Below are 15752 nucleotides of genomic sequence, written 5' to 3'. Positions count from 1 at the left end.
TTGTGAGAACATATTTTGTATTAGAGTTTGTCAAAGTGCGTTTCAGCACCTTGGAGAGCATCCCAAGTCAGGGGGAAAGAAATGTTCTGTTGACCTGCTGCACCTGTTACAAATCAATGGAAGAAAAATGTATAGCCTAGGATAAATGTAAGTAAAACTCAATATTCATAATCTTATTTTGTAGGCTACAAAAGTTTTTTCTCTCAATATATTAGGCCTATACGTGCTTCATAAACGATGTTTTATTCCATTAAAAGGTGATTGGCTGTTATGACGCATAACACCTAAAAATCAGACGTGTGCATTTGCGTAACTCATTTCCATAAAGAATTGTGTGGCACTGGGATATAAACCTGTCTCTCTGACGATAGCACAGTTTCAGACACAGCTGTGCCTCGGAGAGTCTCAGTATCCGGTAATAGGCCTATATAGACTATTCGATCATAGCAACTCTGCAATATTATTTTTAAGACAGACAGTCTACGACAAATCGACATAAGTTCAATGAAGACGGAGGGTGCGGTGCAAAACATTCCGTTCGTCGGCAGAAAGCGAAGTCTGATCGAAGATGCCCGGAAAGAGCGCGCCAGCGGTTCATCGTCCCCTGGCCCATCGCGGGGCGGTGAAAACTTTGTGTTTGAGGAAAAGGAAGGAACAGTGACACTGAACATTATTTTCGCACTCAGCCATGAGAAGAATGCAGGGTTCTTTAAAACTGGCAAAGTCTTTGAGGTAAGGAAAGCATGTTCATCATTAGAAATGAGTTGCAGATGGAGAGCTTCAATAGATCAGGTCTACGGCATCGACTCAATGTGATAAAATATACATGTGTTTGCTTAAATATGACATGTATGTCTTTACCATGCATTCAGACGTTTGAAGCTAAGCTTCTGCATATTGAGAGCCGACCAGGAAGGAAGTCTAAGAACAGTGGCTGTGATGATCTGGAGTTCTTTATGAGGTGTGAAGTGCACAGCTCTCACACAGACATCTTCATCAACTCACTCAAGAGAGTCGCCGACGACGTACGCACCATCCCAGAGGAAAAAGGTTATAATACAATTAGAATGAATAATAATCATACGTTTCTAATAATAGTAACGTTTTTCTTGTCGTTGAGAATACAATCACACCTAATCATTTAAATTGTGTGAAATAATTATGCTCTGCCATATTTTCCTGAATCCTTGTTTTAGTTCCCTGGTTCCCCAGAAAGATCAGAGATCTGGATAAATGCAACCTGTTGATAACGAAATATGATCCAGATATGGACCAGGACCATCCAGTTAGTGTTTATGTTTACCTTAGCAATATTGCTAGGCTACCATTTATATGGCATTGATACAATACTTGTATAATTCATTGGATTGTTAGAAATAATACTCAACTATCAAAAAGGATAAACAAAAAATGTCATGGCTAACTAATTGTTATGATTCCTTTTTTCAGGGATTCAGTGATCCAGAATACAGAAAAAGAAGGTGCTTCATCGCTGAACTTGCAGCGAATTACAGACAGTAAATTGATCCCATCATTTTCACCTTTCAAAAAAGTTATTCCCATGTAGTCAGTCGCTCTTAGGTGCCAGCACTGCATCATTGGACCAAAGGCATGCCATTGTAGAAATGCATTCGTAAAGGAATGACTGATGTATTGATGCATCCATCTCTGTTCCACAGGGGGGAACCATTACCCAGAGTGGAGTACACACCAGAGGAGGTGGCCACATGGTGAGAATAACAGCTGATGTATAGTATACTGGAGATGGACATCGTACCATCCTACTACTTCTTTCATAATGATAGATAATCTACAGTCAATATACCTGTTGAGTTGGAATGACAGTGTTCTAATGACTCTGCTGCTGCTGTCATTTAACAGGAGAGAGGTGTACCGGACCCTGAGGACCATCTACCCTGACCTGGCGTGCAGACAGTTCCTGGGTGGGCTGCAGCAGCTGGAGAGGGAGTGTGGCTACGGAGAGGACAGTATCCCCCAGCTCCGGGAGGTCTCTGCCTTCCTCAAAGGTGAGGCCCAGCAGTCTATCTCTGCCTGAGGGACAGAGCAATAGCAGCACTATGCCCAGCTTCAAGGAATAGAATAAACATGGACAGAGGCAAATCCAGCATGCCCATGACTTTCCATTTAATGACTAATTCTGGTCGATGACTGTGCGCAGTGCGCACCTTATAGAATGATTATGCCTCGTTATTTTAATGTAGATTGCTTACAACAGTAATAACAACATTAGGGATTGTTCTCGTACTGCAGAAACACTATTGGCAGTCACTGTTCACCATGTATGAACATCAGCATCCATGCCACTGGTGAATATGTGTCTGACAGTGGTACCTTGCTATGTGTTCTTGCTTGTCCAGAGAAGACAGGCTTCCAGCTGCGTCCGGTGGCAGGGCTACTCTCCGCCAGAGACTTCCTAGCTAGCCTGGCCTTCAGAGTGTTCCAGTGTACCCAGTACATCCGCCACGCCTCCGCACCCATGCACTCCCCGGAGCCGTACGTCAATTGGTGTTACTGACATAGTAGAATCACTCGAAATAGTGTGTCATAAAAACAAGTTTACTAAACTGACCATAAATAATAACATGATAGTCAGTCTAATCAATGGACATATTCATGTGCGTCATGTATTCACTGCTTTTGCGCTCCCTTCTCTCAGAGATTGCTGTCACGAGTTACTCGGCCATATTCCTATGCTTGCAGACAAAGAATTTGCCCAGTTTTCCCAGGTAAAAACATTTAGACTTCTAATATGGTTCATATGATGCTTGGGAGTAATAATACATCCATTATAATAATACATAAATTGTCTTATCAGTGCGCAACACTCACAATTGTTTGTCATTTGCAGGAAATTGGCCTAGCCTCACTGGGAGCGTCAGACGAGGATATTGAGAGACTCTCAACCGTAAGAGCTGACCTTTGAGCTTTCATTTCAAAATAAGCAGTTACCAATCAGATGTAAAACATTAGATACTGCACTGAGGTTGGGTGTTGGACTGCAAATTACGGACCTTTGCTGCCATCTAGTGGAAAATATAAAATACTGACCAATCTGATCATTTGATTAATGTGTTGTCAGGCGTGAAACAGAGCCTTATCATTTCCTCATCACTTGTTGCCATTCCTCCGACAGTTGTACTGGTTCACAGTGGAGTTTGGACTGTGTAAGCAGAATGGAACTGTGAAGGCATACGGTGCCGGCCTCCTGTCCTCATATGGAGAACTCATTGTGAGTAGGATTTTACATTGGTACTCTGTAGAATTGTACTGATAGAGGGGACTAATTCCTAATTTCTCTGTTTTCATATAACATGCCGCTAATCATTTCTGAAAGAGTCTAAAACGATAACTAATCACTTATCTCTATTTCCATCTTTCAGTATGCTCTCTCTAACGAACCTGAGTACAAGCCATTCAACCCAGAGGAGACAGCAATCCAGCCTTACCAGGACCAGACTTTCCAGCCTGTCTACTTTGTCTCAGAAAGCTTTGAGGATGCCAAGATTAAGATGAGGTACATCAATGCATACAAGTGGTGAATGTCTATATGTGAGCACTTCAGTACGTCACAGGAAATGTGTAACATTTGGGTTTGAGTTGATCTTGTCGCTCTTGGACTGCAGTGCTGCAGGGGTTTTGGAGAGGAGCCAGTGGGAACCTCAGGGGATCTGAGGACACAGAAGCAATCAGACTGAAAGCAGCTGTTTAGGAGTTACTCGTAATTAGCATATTACGTTTTGTAATATGTTAATGTGATCTGAATGAGCAGAGTATGGATGGACAGGGGCAACTCCAGTCCTCGGGGGCCGGAGTGGTGACACTTTTACCCCATCCCTAGCACAAACAGCTGAGTAAATTAATCTAAACAGAATATCGTGGTTAGTTGATTATTGGAGTCAGGTGTGTTAGCTAACACATTTATTTATTTTTTATTTGATTTATTTTACCTTTATTTAACCAGGTAGGCTAGTTGAGAACAAGTTCTCATTTACAACTGCGACCTGGCCAAGATAAAGCAAAGCAGTGCGACACAACACAGAATTACACATGGAATAAACAAACATACAGTCAATAATACAATAGAGAAAGTCTATATACAGTGTGTGCAAATGAGGTAGGATAAGGGGGTGAGGCAATAAATAGCCTATAGTGTCGAAATTATTACAGTATGGAAAATTAAACACTGGAGTGATAGATATGCAGAAGATGAGTGTGCAAGTAGCGGTACTGGGGTGCAAAGGAGCAAAATAAATAAGATGAGGTAGTTGGATGGGCTATTTACAGATGGGCTATGTACAGGTGCCGCGATCTGTGAGCTGCTCTGACAGCTGGTGCTTAAAGCTAGTGAGGGAGATATGAGTCTCCTGCTTCAATGATTTTTGCAGTTCGTTCCAGTCATTGGCAGCAGAGAACTGGAAGGAAAGGCAGCCGAAGGAGGAATTGGCTTTGGGGGTGACCAGTGAAATATACCTGCTGGATCGCGTGCTGCGGGTGGGTGCTGCTATGGTGACCAGTGAGCTGAGATAAGACGGGGCTTTACCTAGCAAAGACTTATAGATGACCTGGAGCCAGTGGGTTTGGCGACAGATATGAAGCGAGAGCCAGCCAACGAGAGCATACAGGTCACAGTGGTGGGTAGTATATGGGGCTTTGGTGACAAAACGGATGGCACTGTGATGGACTGCATCCAATTTGCTGAGTAGAGTGTTGGAGGCTATTTTGTAAATGACATCGCCGAAGTCAAGGATCGGTAGGATAATCAGTTTTACTAGAGTATGTTTGGCAGCATGAGTGAAGGATGATTTGTTGCGAAATAGGAAGCCGATTCTAGATGTAATTTTGGATTGGAGATGCTTAATGTGAGTCTGGAAGGAGAGTTTACAGTCTAACATGACACCTAGGTATTTGTAGTTGTCCACATATTCTAAGTCAGAACCGTCCAGAGTAGTGATGCTGGACGGGTGACCTCATTATGAGATGACCTGAGGAGACACTCGGAGTCAATACTTGCGAACATTTAAATTTAACCCATAAGAGTTTTAAGCCCTGTCTAAGCCGGGGGAGGGGGTACTACTAAGCTATATGGAAATGTTTTAAGGTCATACCAAGGATCCTTTTGCTATTTGAAGACCCCTTGAAGTATCAAAAAAACATTTTATTAACCCCTTAGAAGACGATTTTCAGAATGTCATCATCTCATCATATGCTATTGGACCAGGTCTCTCTTGGAAAAGAGATGTTATCTCAATGAGAAAAACCTGTATAAATAAAGGTTAAATAAGGAATTAAATAAATACATCTGACAAACACCACGCTGTCACCTTTAACTGCAAATGCGGAAGTGTTACATAGGCGGATGCAATGCATTGAGACCCATCCAATGCAAAAAACAGATATCTCTTGCTTAAACTGACAGATTCTTATGATTTTTTTTCATGATAATTAGATTTCCGCGGGGCCACGGACATCAATTTTAGGGGGTTTTAAACAGGTTCTCTGGCACAAAATCCATATCAGCCAATTAAACTTGTCGATTTACTTGCACGTGGCAGAACACTAAATTGTAGCTGGTTCCATCCGATAACATGGCACACGTTAGCCCTATGCTAACCTCACCAGGTGGCACTGATTATATCCTGGCACAAATGATGCATCGGCCAATTACAATTGTCAACGTGGTTGGACGTGTTCCAACTCTTGTTCATGGAAGCATCCTTAACACACCTCAGTCCAACAGGATGCTCCGATCATCAAAGCAACCGTCACATGTATTTGGCTGACTGGTCAAATTGCTCTCTGTGTTAAGTGCCAAGTCCACGTAATTGTCGCAGATTGCGGCAAGGGTTAGAATTTCACATGAGTTTCCTCCCCTTTGAAATGTAGACATACTGTACATGTACTGTATTAGTGTGCTGAAAAAGGACGCCAACAGCTTGAAAAGAAAGATTACTAAACAATTGAATAAGGAGAACTCTTTCTTCAGCCTTGCAGACAAACGCACTGCTATGGCCTTATAATTATATTGCATAGACTATATTACATAGACTATATTAGATGTTCATGAACACAAATGTTGGCCTGCAATGTGTTATATGCATAGTTATAACCATCCACGCGTTATTTGACTCGAGGAGGATGAACATTACAAAGTGTACAGTAGGATTGTAGTTAGTATCATTATCATCCTACAGATGGCAGTATTGCAGTTATTTTAAAATAAGTTTATCACACTTGGCTGTCATGAGTATATTCTTATGTAGGTAGGCTACACTTACATCCAGGCCTACAACGTTTTGTAGGCTATGCATTATTATAATCATCCACTTGGTCAAATGCGTTTTGAATTGAGCATCAAGGACCGGCAGTAAACAGTTATTTTCCACAACAAAAAAGATTGCCGGGAGGGTGACTCGAACCCACGGTGAGCTATTGATTTCAAGCCAACCGTTTTAGCAGTGTGCCACCTAGAGGCAATAATGATAGTGATAGTCGACATACTATTTGACAAATCCATAAGGGCCTCTGTTTTTTGGGGTTTTTACGATGTACGATAAATGTACATGTTGTAAGGACCTCCTCATTTTTCCATAAAAGCACAGATGTGTGTGAAACAAAAACGTGGGATTTTGTCATAAATGCAAAAACATGAAAATGTCTATTGTTAGCACTAGCTAGTAGCGTAGTCGAGGATGCATCAATGCAATATTGGCTCACAACATTACAGACCAACAGAACAGCAAAGATTGTGGATATACTGACAAGATACATGGGAGACAGCTATACATATTCATGACATGAAGCTAGTAGCATAGCATCTCTCTCCATTGAATACAGGTGGTTGACGTCAACAACTCTCATCGAATATTCAAATAAGATTACAATAATAAGATGTGTCCACAAAAAGGATAGGAGGGAGCTAGACAGCCTGCCGTGCCGTTTTCTAGACAACTACCACCAACGTTAGGGCCCAGGCTGTCCTATCCTTTTTGTGGACACATTTCATTATTGTAATCTTATTTGAATATTCGATGAGAGTTGTTGACTCAACCGCCTGTATTCAATGGAGAGAGATGCTATGCTACTAGCTTCATGTTATGAATATGTATAGCTGTCTCGAGACAACTACAATATAAAGTGTTTTTTTCCTCAAAGTTACCGGGATGTCACGTGTCCTACTTATATCAGTACACTCATAACAACTTAAACATTACGGAACTTCTATTCGATCAAATAAACCTCATGTAGCAAATAAGCTATACATTTTTTTGTTGACCAAATTCGACGCTCATTGACTTCCATACAAAAACTCCTTGCTTAGGTGAGTGAAACAACGAAAACAAAAGTCACCTGCTGGAAGGAGACAGATTTTCCGCGGAGTTGGGCCTCTCTCTCCCTGTAGGTTTAAAATATCCCTCTAGTGGCCAGGGTTGACCTATTTTAAGAAATGCCATTGGTTGGTGGATATAAGTCTAAGATCTTTGATAGGCTGATGAAGAATAAGTGCCACCTGTTGAGGTTAGCATAGGGCTAACGTGTTCCATGTTATCTGATGGGACCAGCTACAATTGTGATGGCGCCGGAGGGGGTGGCTGCCGTTGGGGGTGGCTGCCGTTTTATTGGCTTTGAACCAACCATGCTATTTTGTTCGTTTTTAACGCATTGTTTGTTACTTATTTTGTACATAATGTTGCTGCTACCGTCTCTTATGACTGAAAAGAGCTTCTGGACATCAGAACAGGGATTACTCACCTCAAATTGGACGAATAATTTGTCTTTAATGAGTCGGACGGGAAGGATATACTCCAAACACCCGAACAGGCCCAGTCTCCCCGTCATTCACTGGAGAAAGAAACTGCGATTTCACGTAAAGAGATCGGGGTGCCTTGTGAGGATCAGGCGACGAGTGGCTAATCTGCCTTTGCCATCAGTATAGTTAGCTAACATTCAATCGCTGGAAAATAAATGTGATGAACTGAAAGCACGTATATCCTACCAACGGGATATTAAAAACTGCAATATCTTATGTTTCACCGAGTTGTGGCTGAATGCCGACATTAATAACATACAACTGGCAGGTTATACACACTATCGGCAAGGTAGAACAGCAACCTCTGGTAAGACACGGGGCGGGGGCCTATGCATATTTGTAAACAACAGCTAGTGCACGATATCTAAGGAAGTCTCGAGGTTTTGCTCGCCTGAGGTAGAGTATCTCATGATAAGCTGTAGACCACACTATCTACCTAGAGAGTTTTCATCTGTATTTTTCGTAGCGGTCTACATACCACCACAGACCGATGCTGGCACTAAAACCACACTCAATGAGCTGTATACCACCATAAGAAAACAAGAAAACGCTCATCCAGAGGCGACAATCCTAGTGGCCGGGGACTTTAATGCAGGGCAACTTGAATCAGTTTTACCTAATTTCTATCAGCATATTCAATGTGCAACCAGAGGGAAAAAACTCTAGACCATCTTTACTCCACATACAGAGACGAGTACATACACATACAGAGACTCACCCTCCATTTGGCAAATCTGACCATAATTCTATCCTCCGGATTCCTGCTTACAAGAAAACATTTAAGCAGAAAGCACCATTTGACTCGGTCTATAAAAAAGTGGTCAGATGAAGCAGATGCTAAACTACAGGACTGTTTTGCTAGCACAGACTGGAATATGTTCCGGGATTCTTCCTATGGTGTTGAGGAGTACACCACATCAGTCACTGGGTTCATCAATAAGTGCATCGATGACGTCGTCCCCACAGTGACTGTACGTACATACCCCAATCAGAAGCCACGGTTTACAGGCAACATTTGCACTGAGCTAAAGGCTAGAGCTGCCGCTTTCAAGGAGCGGGACTCTAACCCGGAAGCTTATAAGAAATCCCACTATGCCCTCCGACGAACCATCAAACAGGCAAAGCGTCAATACAGGACTAAGATCGAAATTGTACTACAAAGGCTCCGACGCTCGTCGGATGTGGCAGGGCTTACAAACTATTACAGACTTCAAAGGGAAGCACAGCTGAGAGCTGCCCAGTGACACGAGACTACCAGATGAGCTAAATAACTTCTATGCTCGCTTCGAGGCAAGAAAAACTGAAACAAGCATGAGAGCATCAGCTGTTCCGGACGACTGTGATCACGCTCTCCGCAGCCGATGTGAGTAAGACCTTTAAACAGGTCAACATTCACAAGGCCGCAGGGCCAGACGGATTTCCAGAACGTGTACTCCGAGCATGCGCTGACCAACTGGCAAGTGTCTTCACTGACATTTTCAACCTCTCCCTGTCTGAGTCTGTAATACCAACATGTTTCAAGCAGACCACCATAGTGCCTGTGCCCAAGAACACTAAGGTAAGCTGCCTAAATGACTACCAACCCGTAGCACTCACGTCTGTAGCCATGAAATGCTTTGAAAGGCTGGTCATGGCTCACATCAACACCATTATCCCAAAAACTCTAGACCCACTCCAATTTGCATACCGCCCCAACAGATCCACAGATGATGCAATGTCTATTGCACTCCACACTGCCCTTTCACACCTGGACAAAAGGAACACCTATGTGAGAATGCTATTTATTGACTACAACTCAGCGTTCAACACCATAGTGCCCTCAAAGCTCATCACTAAGCTAAGGACCCTGGGACTAAACACCTCCCTCTGCAACTGGATCCTGGACTTCCTGACGGGCCGCCCCCTGGTGGTAAGGGTAGGTAACACCACATCCGCCACGCTGATCCTCTACACGGGGGTCCCCTCAGGGGTGCGTGTTCAGTCCCCTCCTGTACTCCCTGTTCACTCATGGCTGCACGGCCAGGCACGACTCCAACACAATCATTAAGTTTGCCGATGACACAACAGTGGTAGGCCTGATCATCGACAACGATGAGACAGCCTATAGGGAGGAGGTCAGAGACCTGACCGTGTGGTGCAAGAACAACCACCTCTCCCTCAGTGTGATCAAGACAAAGGAGATGATTGTGGACTACAGGAAAAGGAGGACTGAGCACGCCCCCATTCTCATCAACGGGGCTGTAGTGGAGCAGGTTGAGAGCTTCAAGTTCCTTGGTGTCCACATCACCAAACTAACATGGTCCAAGCATACCAAGACAGTCATGAAGAGGGCACGACAAAACCTATTCCCCCTCAGGAGACTGAAAAGATTTGGCATGGGTCCTCAGATCCTCAAAAGGTTCTACAGCTGCACCATCGAGAGCATCCTGACTGGTTGCATCACTGCCTGGTATGACAACTGCTCGGCATCCGAGGGCAGTGCGTACGGCCGAGTACATCACCGGGGCCAAGCTTCCTGCCATCCAGGACCTCTATACCAGGCGGTGTCAGAGGAAGGCCATAAAAATTGTCAAAGACTGCAGCCACCCTAGTCATAGACTGCTCTCTCTGCTACCGCACGGCAAGCAGTACCGGACCGCCAAGTCTAGGTCCAAGAGGCTACTAAACAGCTTCCACCCCCCAAGCCATAAGACTCCTAAACATCTAATCAAATGCCCCCCCGCTACTCTGTTATTATCTATGCATAGTTACTTTAATAACTCTACCTACATGTACATATTACCTCAATTACTGCTGCTCTTTAATTAGTTGTTATTCTTATCTCTTACTTTTTGGGGGGTATTTTCTTAAAACTGCATTGTTGGTTAAGGGCTTGTAAGTAAGCATTTCAATGTAAGGTCTACACCTGTTGTATTCGGCGCATGTGCCAAATAACATTTGATTTGATTTTAGCTTTCTGTCACATGCAAGTAAATCACAGATTTGAATTGGCTGATACGCATTTGGTGCTAGAGAACTGTTTAAAATTAAATGGTTGCTTATTCGCAAATATGGAGCCAATGTTTTAAAACCTTATTGTTCTACCTGCAGGCGGTACTCATCGTCCATCCAACGGCCCTTCTCTGTCCGGTACGACCCATTCACCTGCAGCCTGGAAGTTCTGGACCAGCCCAGTAAAATCCAGCATGCCCTAGGCCAGATGAGAGACGACCTGAAGATACTCCACAGTGCCCTGGAGAAATTGGGCTGAGGGCCTCAACACTGAGCCAGAGACTCAGGGAGTGAAACTGATACATACCTCTGGAGGGGTGGGAAGGGGAAGCCATTTTGGGTCTTTAAAGGTGCAATCTGTAATTTCTCTGTGTGGCCATGGGGCCAAATGCACAAACAATCAATGCTCAAATTGCACAAAATACAGTAGTTCCATTTAAGACAATCAGTTGAATATCCATCTCTTCAATCCTGCTGGGCTAATACTTGCATTATTATTATTGTATTTTTTAGAGACTAAACTAGATTTAGCATTTAAAAATGGATGGATGTGAAATGCCGTGTATATATTTAGTTAACTGAAAAACACAATTTATATTTAGGTGCAAGATTCATTAATATTTCCTTGTTGGGTGTATGTATTGATATGATATGTATTGATATGTACAGTGACGTTATACATGTATTGTGAGGAGAATGTACAAAGTAATACATTTTATTTTTTCAGTCCAATCACAAAGGGCATGAAAGAGAGAGAGACACACACGGGGGTAGGAAATGTACAGGGTGAATATGTCCGAGAATGTTTATCATAGTAGAGAGATTACAGACAAAAACTTTAGAATGCATGTGTAAAATAGTGATCTGATAGAGAGCGAGAAAAACCCCAATATGGAGGGAGATCAAGGAAAGAGACAAGAAAGTATACAAAGTCTGTGCATTTGAGAGAGCGAGCGAGCAAGAGAGAGAGAAAAAGAGAGCGAGAGGGAACATGAACGTCAAAGAGGGTGGGAGTACTACAATATAAGCCCATGTGCCACTGCCTCCCATTCCAAACCAACTGTTTCCATTTAGAAAATTCTTGGAACCCATTTGTCTTCACGTGTTATTAAGTACAGGGAAGGAGCTAATTATGAATGATTTAAATATCATGTTTCCTCAGCTGGCTACTGTCAGAGCCAGCACTGAGGCCCAGTGGATCTAAAGCTGGACCTGGTCACACAGACCTCACAGTATAACACTACACGGTCAGTAGGGTTTCACAACTGGCATGATAAACTCTCTCCATCTCCTCTCTCTTCCTCTCTCCATCTGTGGGTTCAAGGGGTAATAGATGCCTTGTTTCTGTATCAGTGACAATGTGTCTGCACCAGAGTTCACCCGTATTCATTTTTAAAGCCAGAACGCAAATTAGTTCAGAGATCTACTCCGACTGTAAAACATCATGATGTACACAGTGGCCGTAAAAGCCTCCGACCACCTTGAGTGGGAGGCCTTCCTGTTCAATTATTCCAGTGTAAATCAAACATGGTTCACTTTCCTCACAGAGAAACACAACCTCTCCAGTGGAGAGAAAATGGTGCACAGAGCCGAAGATTTATCTACTATACCGCTCGACTTGAGTGCAGCAGTGACACATCCACTTGCTTAACCCAAATTCAAACATTTAATAATTTTGCGTATCTCAGCTTACATTCAGCACAGCTCGATTCCAAAAATCCCCCCCCCCCCAGAAAATCACTGACCACTGGGACCCAAATCTGCTGAGGCCCCTAAACACAAAATAGGTTGCCATGACGATACGATAACCACTACTGGTTCCAAGCAAGATTATTGTGCCTCACATACTAACCACAAATCCCCCAATGATGTACAGTATCATCCTGCCTTCAGAACTTAAGTGTTTCCTAATGTCATGGACCATCGTTACCTTGGCACGCTAGCCTCCCCAGACTCAAAAGGATGGGTCATTGGGTTCACAGAGTCCTCCCTGAAGACATAGATGAAGCACAGCTCATTGTCTTTTGCCGCATTCATAAACAAAAAAATGCTGCTAAACCCAATGATTACTTCCCAGAGACACTTGAAATTAAACTTTGACCAAAATTATCCAATTTACATTTTGTGTAACCCACTGTACTGAGTGCTCTAATGATTTATCGTAGTCACATTTAGTCTGTATTGTAATGCTTTGCAGCCTTTTCTCTCAACTGCCCTCATCCAGATCAACACATTTTCACTTCAGGCTGGTTTTACATCATGTAGGCCTAAGAAAATCCCCAGGAGATTAAAGGAAAGTATTTTTTTACCTCAAAGAAAACCTCTAATCTCTTCCTTTGTTTTCTCTCCTCTAATACTGCTCATTATTAGCATTTGTTCTCTTTTTCTTGAGCCCCTGGCTTCGAATGTGTGGGTTGGGGCAGAATTAGCTGAAGGCCTCATCTTGTCTGAAGTGGTGGAGGGGATTACAGAGAGAGAGGTGGAGAGTTCACACCTGTCTGATCTCTCTTTGATTCCTCTCTGCGTTCGTTATTACATTACAACTGGAGATTAAGCTGGAAGCCAAATCGGCCTACTAACCAGGAAAGCCTTCCTGGTCTATGAGAAATAGCTCTATCATGTTTATCCTACTGTTCAACTTCAAACCAAGGATCTCCTTGTTCAAACAAAAAAATAAGAGGTTAAGGGTCATGAGAATGACCTAATATGGATACTTTATACGTCAAGCTTCAAGCTCAGTTTACACTTGATTTAACTTGCCAAAAATTACATGGTATGTCAAAGAATGTAACAAAGCAGTCTCCGAAATTCAAGACCTAGGGCAGCAACAGTACTAGGTCTGAGATTAATGACAGATTCTCTTGGTTGTTCCGGGAGGGTCCTCTTCAGACAGACAACTCTCCCAAACAAATCACGAGGCAGACACATCGAAACCAACGTTTGCAGGCAAAACCTTTGCTGTGGGTTTAGTGAAGGTAGTTGATGCAAACTAGCCACTAGCAAAAATGCCCTCATTAAAAATAACCCCTGTGATCTCCATCTTACCAGCTACTATGTGTCCATGGGATGTTTACGATAGGGCAAGAAGCGTATAAGGCAGTGACTTAAAAAAGCTGGATGTACCAACGCCGCCCTTTCCTCTATGCCAAACTGACGTTGTATACATTACGTACCTCTCTGAATCAAAGGGGTTGGGTTAAATGCAGAAGACACATTTCAGTTGAATGCATTCAGTTGTACAACTGACTAGGTATCCCACTTTCCCTTTCCTTTCCAGACGTGTTAAGGTGGATCCTTGGTACATTGTGGGAGGCAAGCCATCTGTCCAGAACAGGGATGGGTAACTCCAGTCATCGGGGACCTGATTGGTGTCACTTTTGCCCCAGCCCTAGCTAACACACCTGACTCCAATAATCAACTAATTGTGATTTTTAGTTTATAACACAATTAGTTTACCTAATCACCTGTGTTTTCTAGGGATGGGGAAAAAGTGTGACACCTCTCCGGCACCAGAGGACTGGAGTTGCCCATCCCTGATCTAGAGACTAGAAACAGGTGGGAGACCACCAGGTGGTGATCTTGGGTCACTTTGATTCTGGGAGACACGATTGATTGAGCGATTCATGACTCACATTTCTCACAGAAATCTTGCACTTTGCAATTCTAATTCACCCTAAGAGGATATTATAGCCTTTGGAAAATGTTCAATGGTGTGTGCAGAGAGAGGTTGCGGCGTCTTGGTCTCTGACATTGATTTCTCTGTGTTTCACGTAGCCATTCCAGCACCACTTGTGTCCAACACTGCAAACGTACGGCACCGACCACATTGGACTTGTTCAAACAAAGACTCGACCAGGAGAGCGGTAGCATGTTATGATTGTGGATGGAGGTTAGTGCGTACGCTCCAAGAAACATACAGGCCTGTCTAGCGGGATTGAAAGAGTGGAGGTCTCACCTCCCCTATACCTGCCTTACGCTGTCGTGCAGCAACACTGGTGCACAATAAAACCTACTGTTTCACCCCTTACACATACATTAATGGAGTAAAATAAACCGTTCTGTGTTACTCCCTGTGGACACAACTCCATCCAAAGGGCTGTGCCCTGGGACTAAAAAACATCCATCCGTGGAAACAAGTGATTAGCTGTCACAAAAAATGATTCATGATCAAATTTAATGCTTGCCCTCTTGTAGTTCTAATGCAGTTAGTAAGTGCTAGTCTCGCACATGGGCCATCCAATAGGATACAATGAGCCCTTGTTTCTAATGGAGTACTCTGCGTCTGTTGGCTTATGGTCCAATGTCTCCCATGCTCCATCTCAGCATCACTGATCGTCCCCACCCACTAGGATGATGAGATGTGTGGCTCATGTTTTCTCTTCATCTCCCTCTTCTCTGGAGAGATAAATCACTCATCCCCTCTGCCAGCCAGTAGTATCTGACCTGAAAAGACCTCAACTCCCAGTCTCCTGCGCTTCTCTTCCAAAACCTTATTTCTCTCTAGTTTCCTGCCCATGTCATAATCTCAGGGATAACCCAATAGCATGAGCAGGCTGCATGCATTAGTCCTTCGCCTTCCCCTTCCCAGGCCTCACTCTGCAGGTGTTATAGGACCTACCGGGGTGTGTGTGTGTGTGTGTGTGAGACAGATTGTGTATGGGTGAGTGTGTATGTCTGTTCTACAGAGAGAAAGTGAGCACCTGTAGAGGGATTGTGATGTTGACCGGTAGAGTAGAGTGCTGGCAGCATTGAGCGCACACATTCCTGTGACCTGCAGCTCACCCTGAGGCGCTTGGCAGAACATCATAACAAACTAGCACTGATACAAAGCTTCTGAGAAAGACAGAACCAGCCCCGCTTTTCACAGAAGCCAAGTTCCACCCATCTGTTTGTCTGGGTATGACAGTTTGTCTGTTTGTCTGGACGGTCAGTT

At 43.5% G+C, this 15752-nt stretch overlaps 1 protein-coding gene and 1 long non-coding RNA gene across 2 annotated transcripts in view; one reads left to right on the top strand and one right to left on the bottom strand.

The window, feature by feature from the left end:
• Positions 1 to 14232, bottom strand: part of LOC145879966 (uncharacterized) — a 51412-nt gene extending 37180 nt beyond the window's left edge. Inside the window, exon 1 of the long non-coding RNA XR_014392838.1 lies at positions 13993 to 14232. This is a non-coding gene — a long non-coding RNA (uncharacterized LOC145879966). The remainder of the gene's footprint in view (positions 1 to 13992) is intronic.
• On the top strand, positions 372 to 13106 carry LOC106609447 (tyrosine 3-monooxygenase). Its single transcript, XM_014208300.3, has 12 exons — positions 372 to 732; positions 873 to 1050; positions 1197 to 1285; positions 1450 to 1517; positions 1680 to 1730; positions 1882 to 2027; positions 2379 to 2514; positions 2678 to 2747; positions 2870 to 2926; positions 3155 to 3250; positions 3402 to 3535; positions 10919 to 13106. Exons 1-12 carry the CDS (start codon positions 505 to 507, stop codon positions 11076 to 11078), a joined length of 1413 nt encoding a protein of 470 aa, XP_014063775.1. The 5' UTR covers positions 372 to 504; the 3' UTR covers positions 11079 to 13106.
• Positions 14233 to 15752: the final 1520 nt, after the last annotated feature.

This window comes from Salmo salar, chromosome 07 (genome assembly GCF_965601325.2).
Source record: "Salmo salar chromosome 07, fSalSal1, whole genome shotgun sequence".
NCBI classification, from domain to species: domain Eukaryota; kingdom Metazoa; phylum Chordata; class Actinopteri; order Salmoniformes; family Salmonidae; genus Salmo; species Salmo salar.
Note: the sequence above shows the minus strand (reverse complement) of the source record. Positions and strands in the feature narration are given on the sequence as shown.

What these genes read in the sequence shown, in the direction of transcription:
- LOC106609447 (XM_014208300.3), top strand. Translation starts at nt 505, where the DNA reads ATGAAGACGGAGGGTGCGGTGCAAAACATTCCGTTCGTCGGCAGAAAG. An exon ending in ATATGGACCAGGACCATCCA is followed by an intron (nt 1,286 to 1,449) that starts GTTAGTGTTTAT and finishes TCCTTTTTTCAG; the next exon opens with GGATTCAGTGATCCAGAATA. An exon ending in ATATTGAGAGACTCTCAACC is followed by an intron (nt 2,927 to 3,154) that starts GTAAGAGCTGAC and finishes TTCCTCCGACAG; the next exon opens with TTGTACTGGTTCACAGTGGA.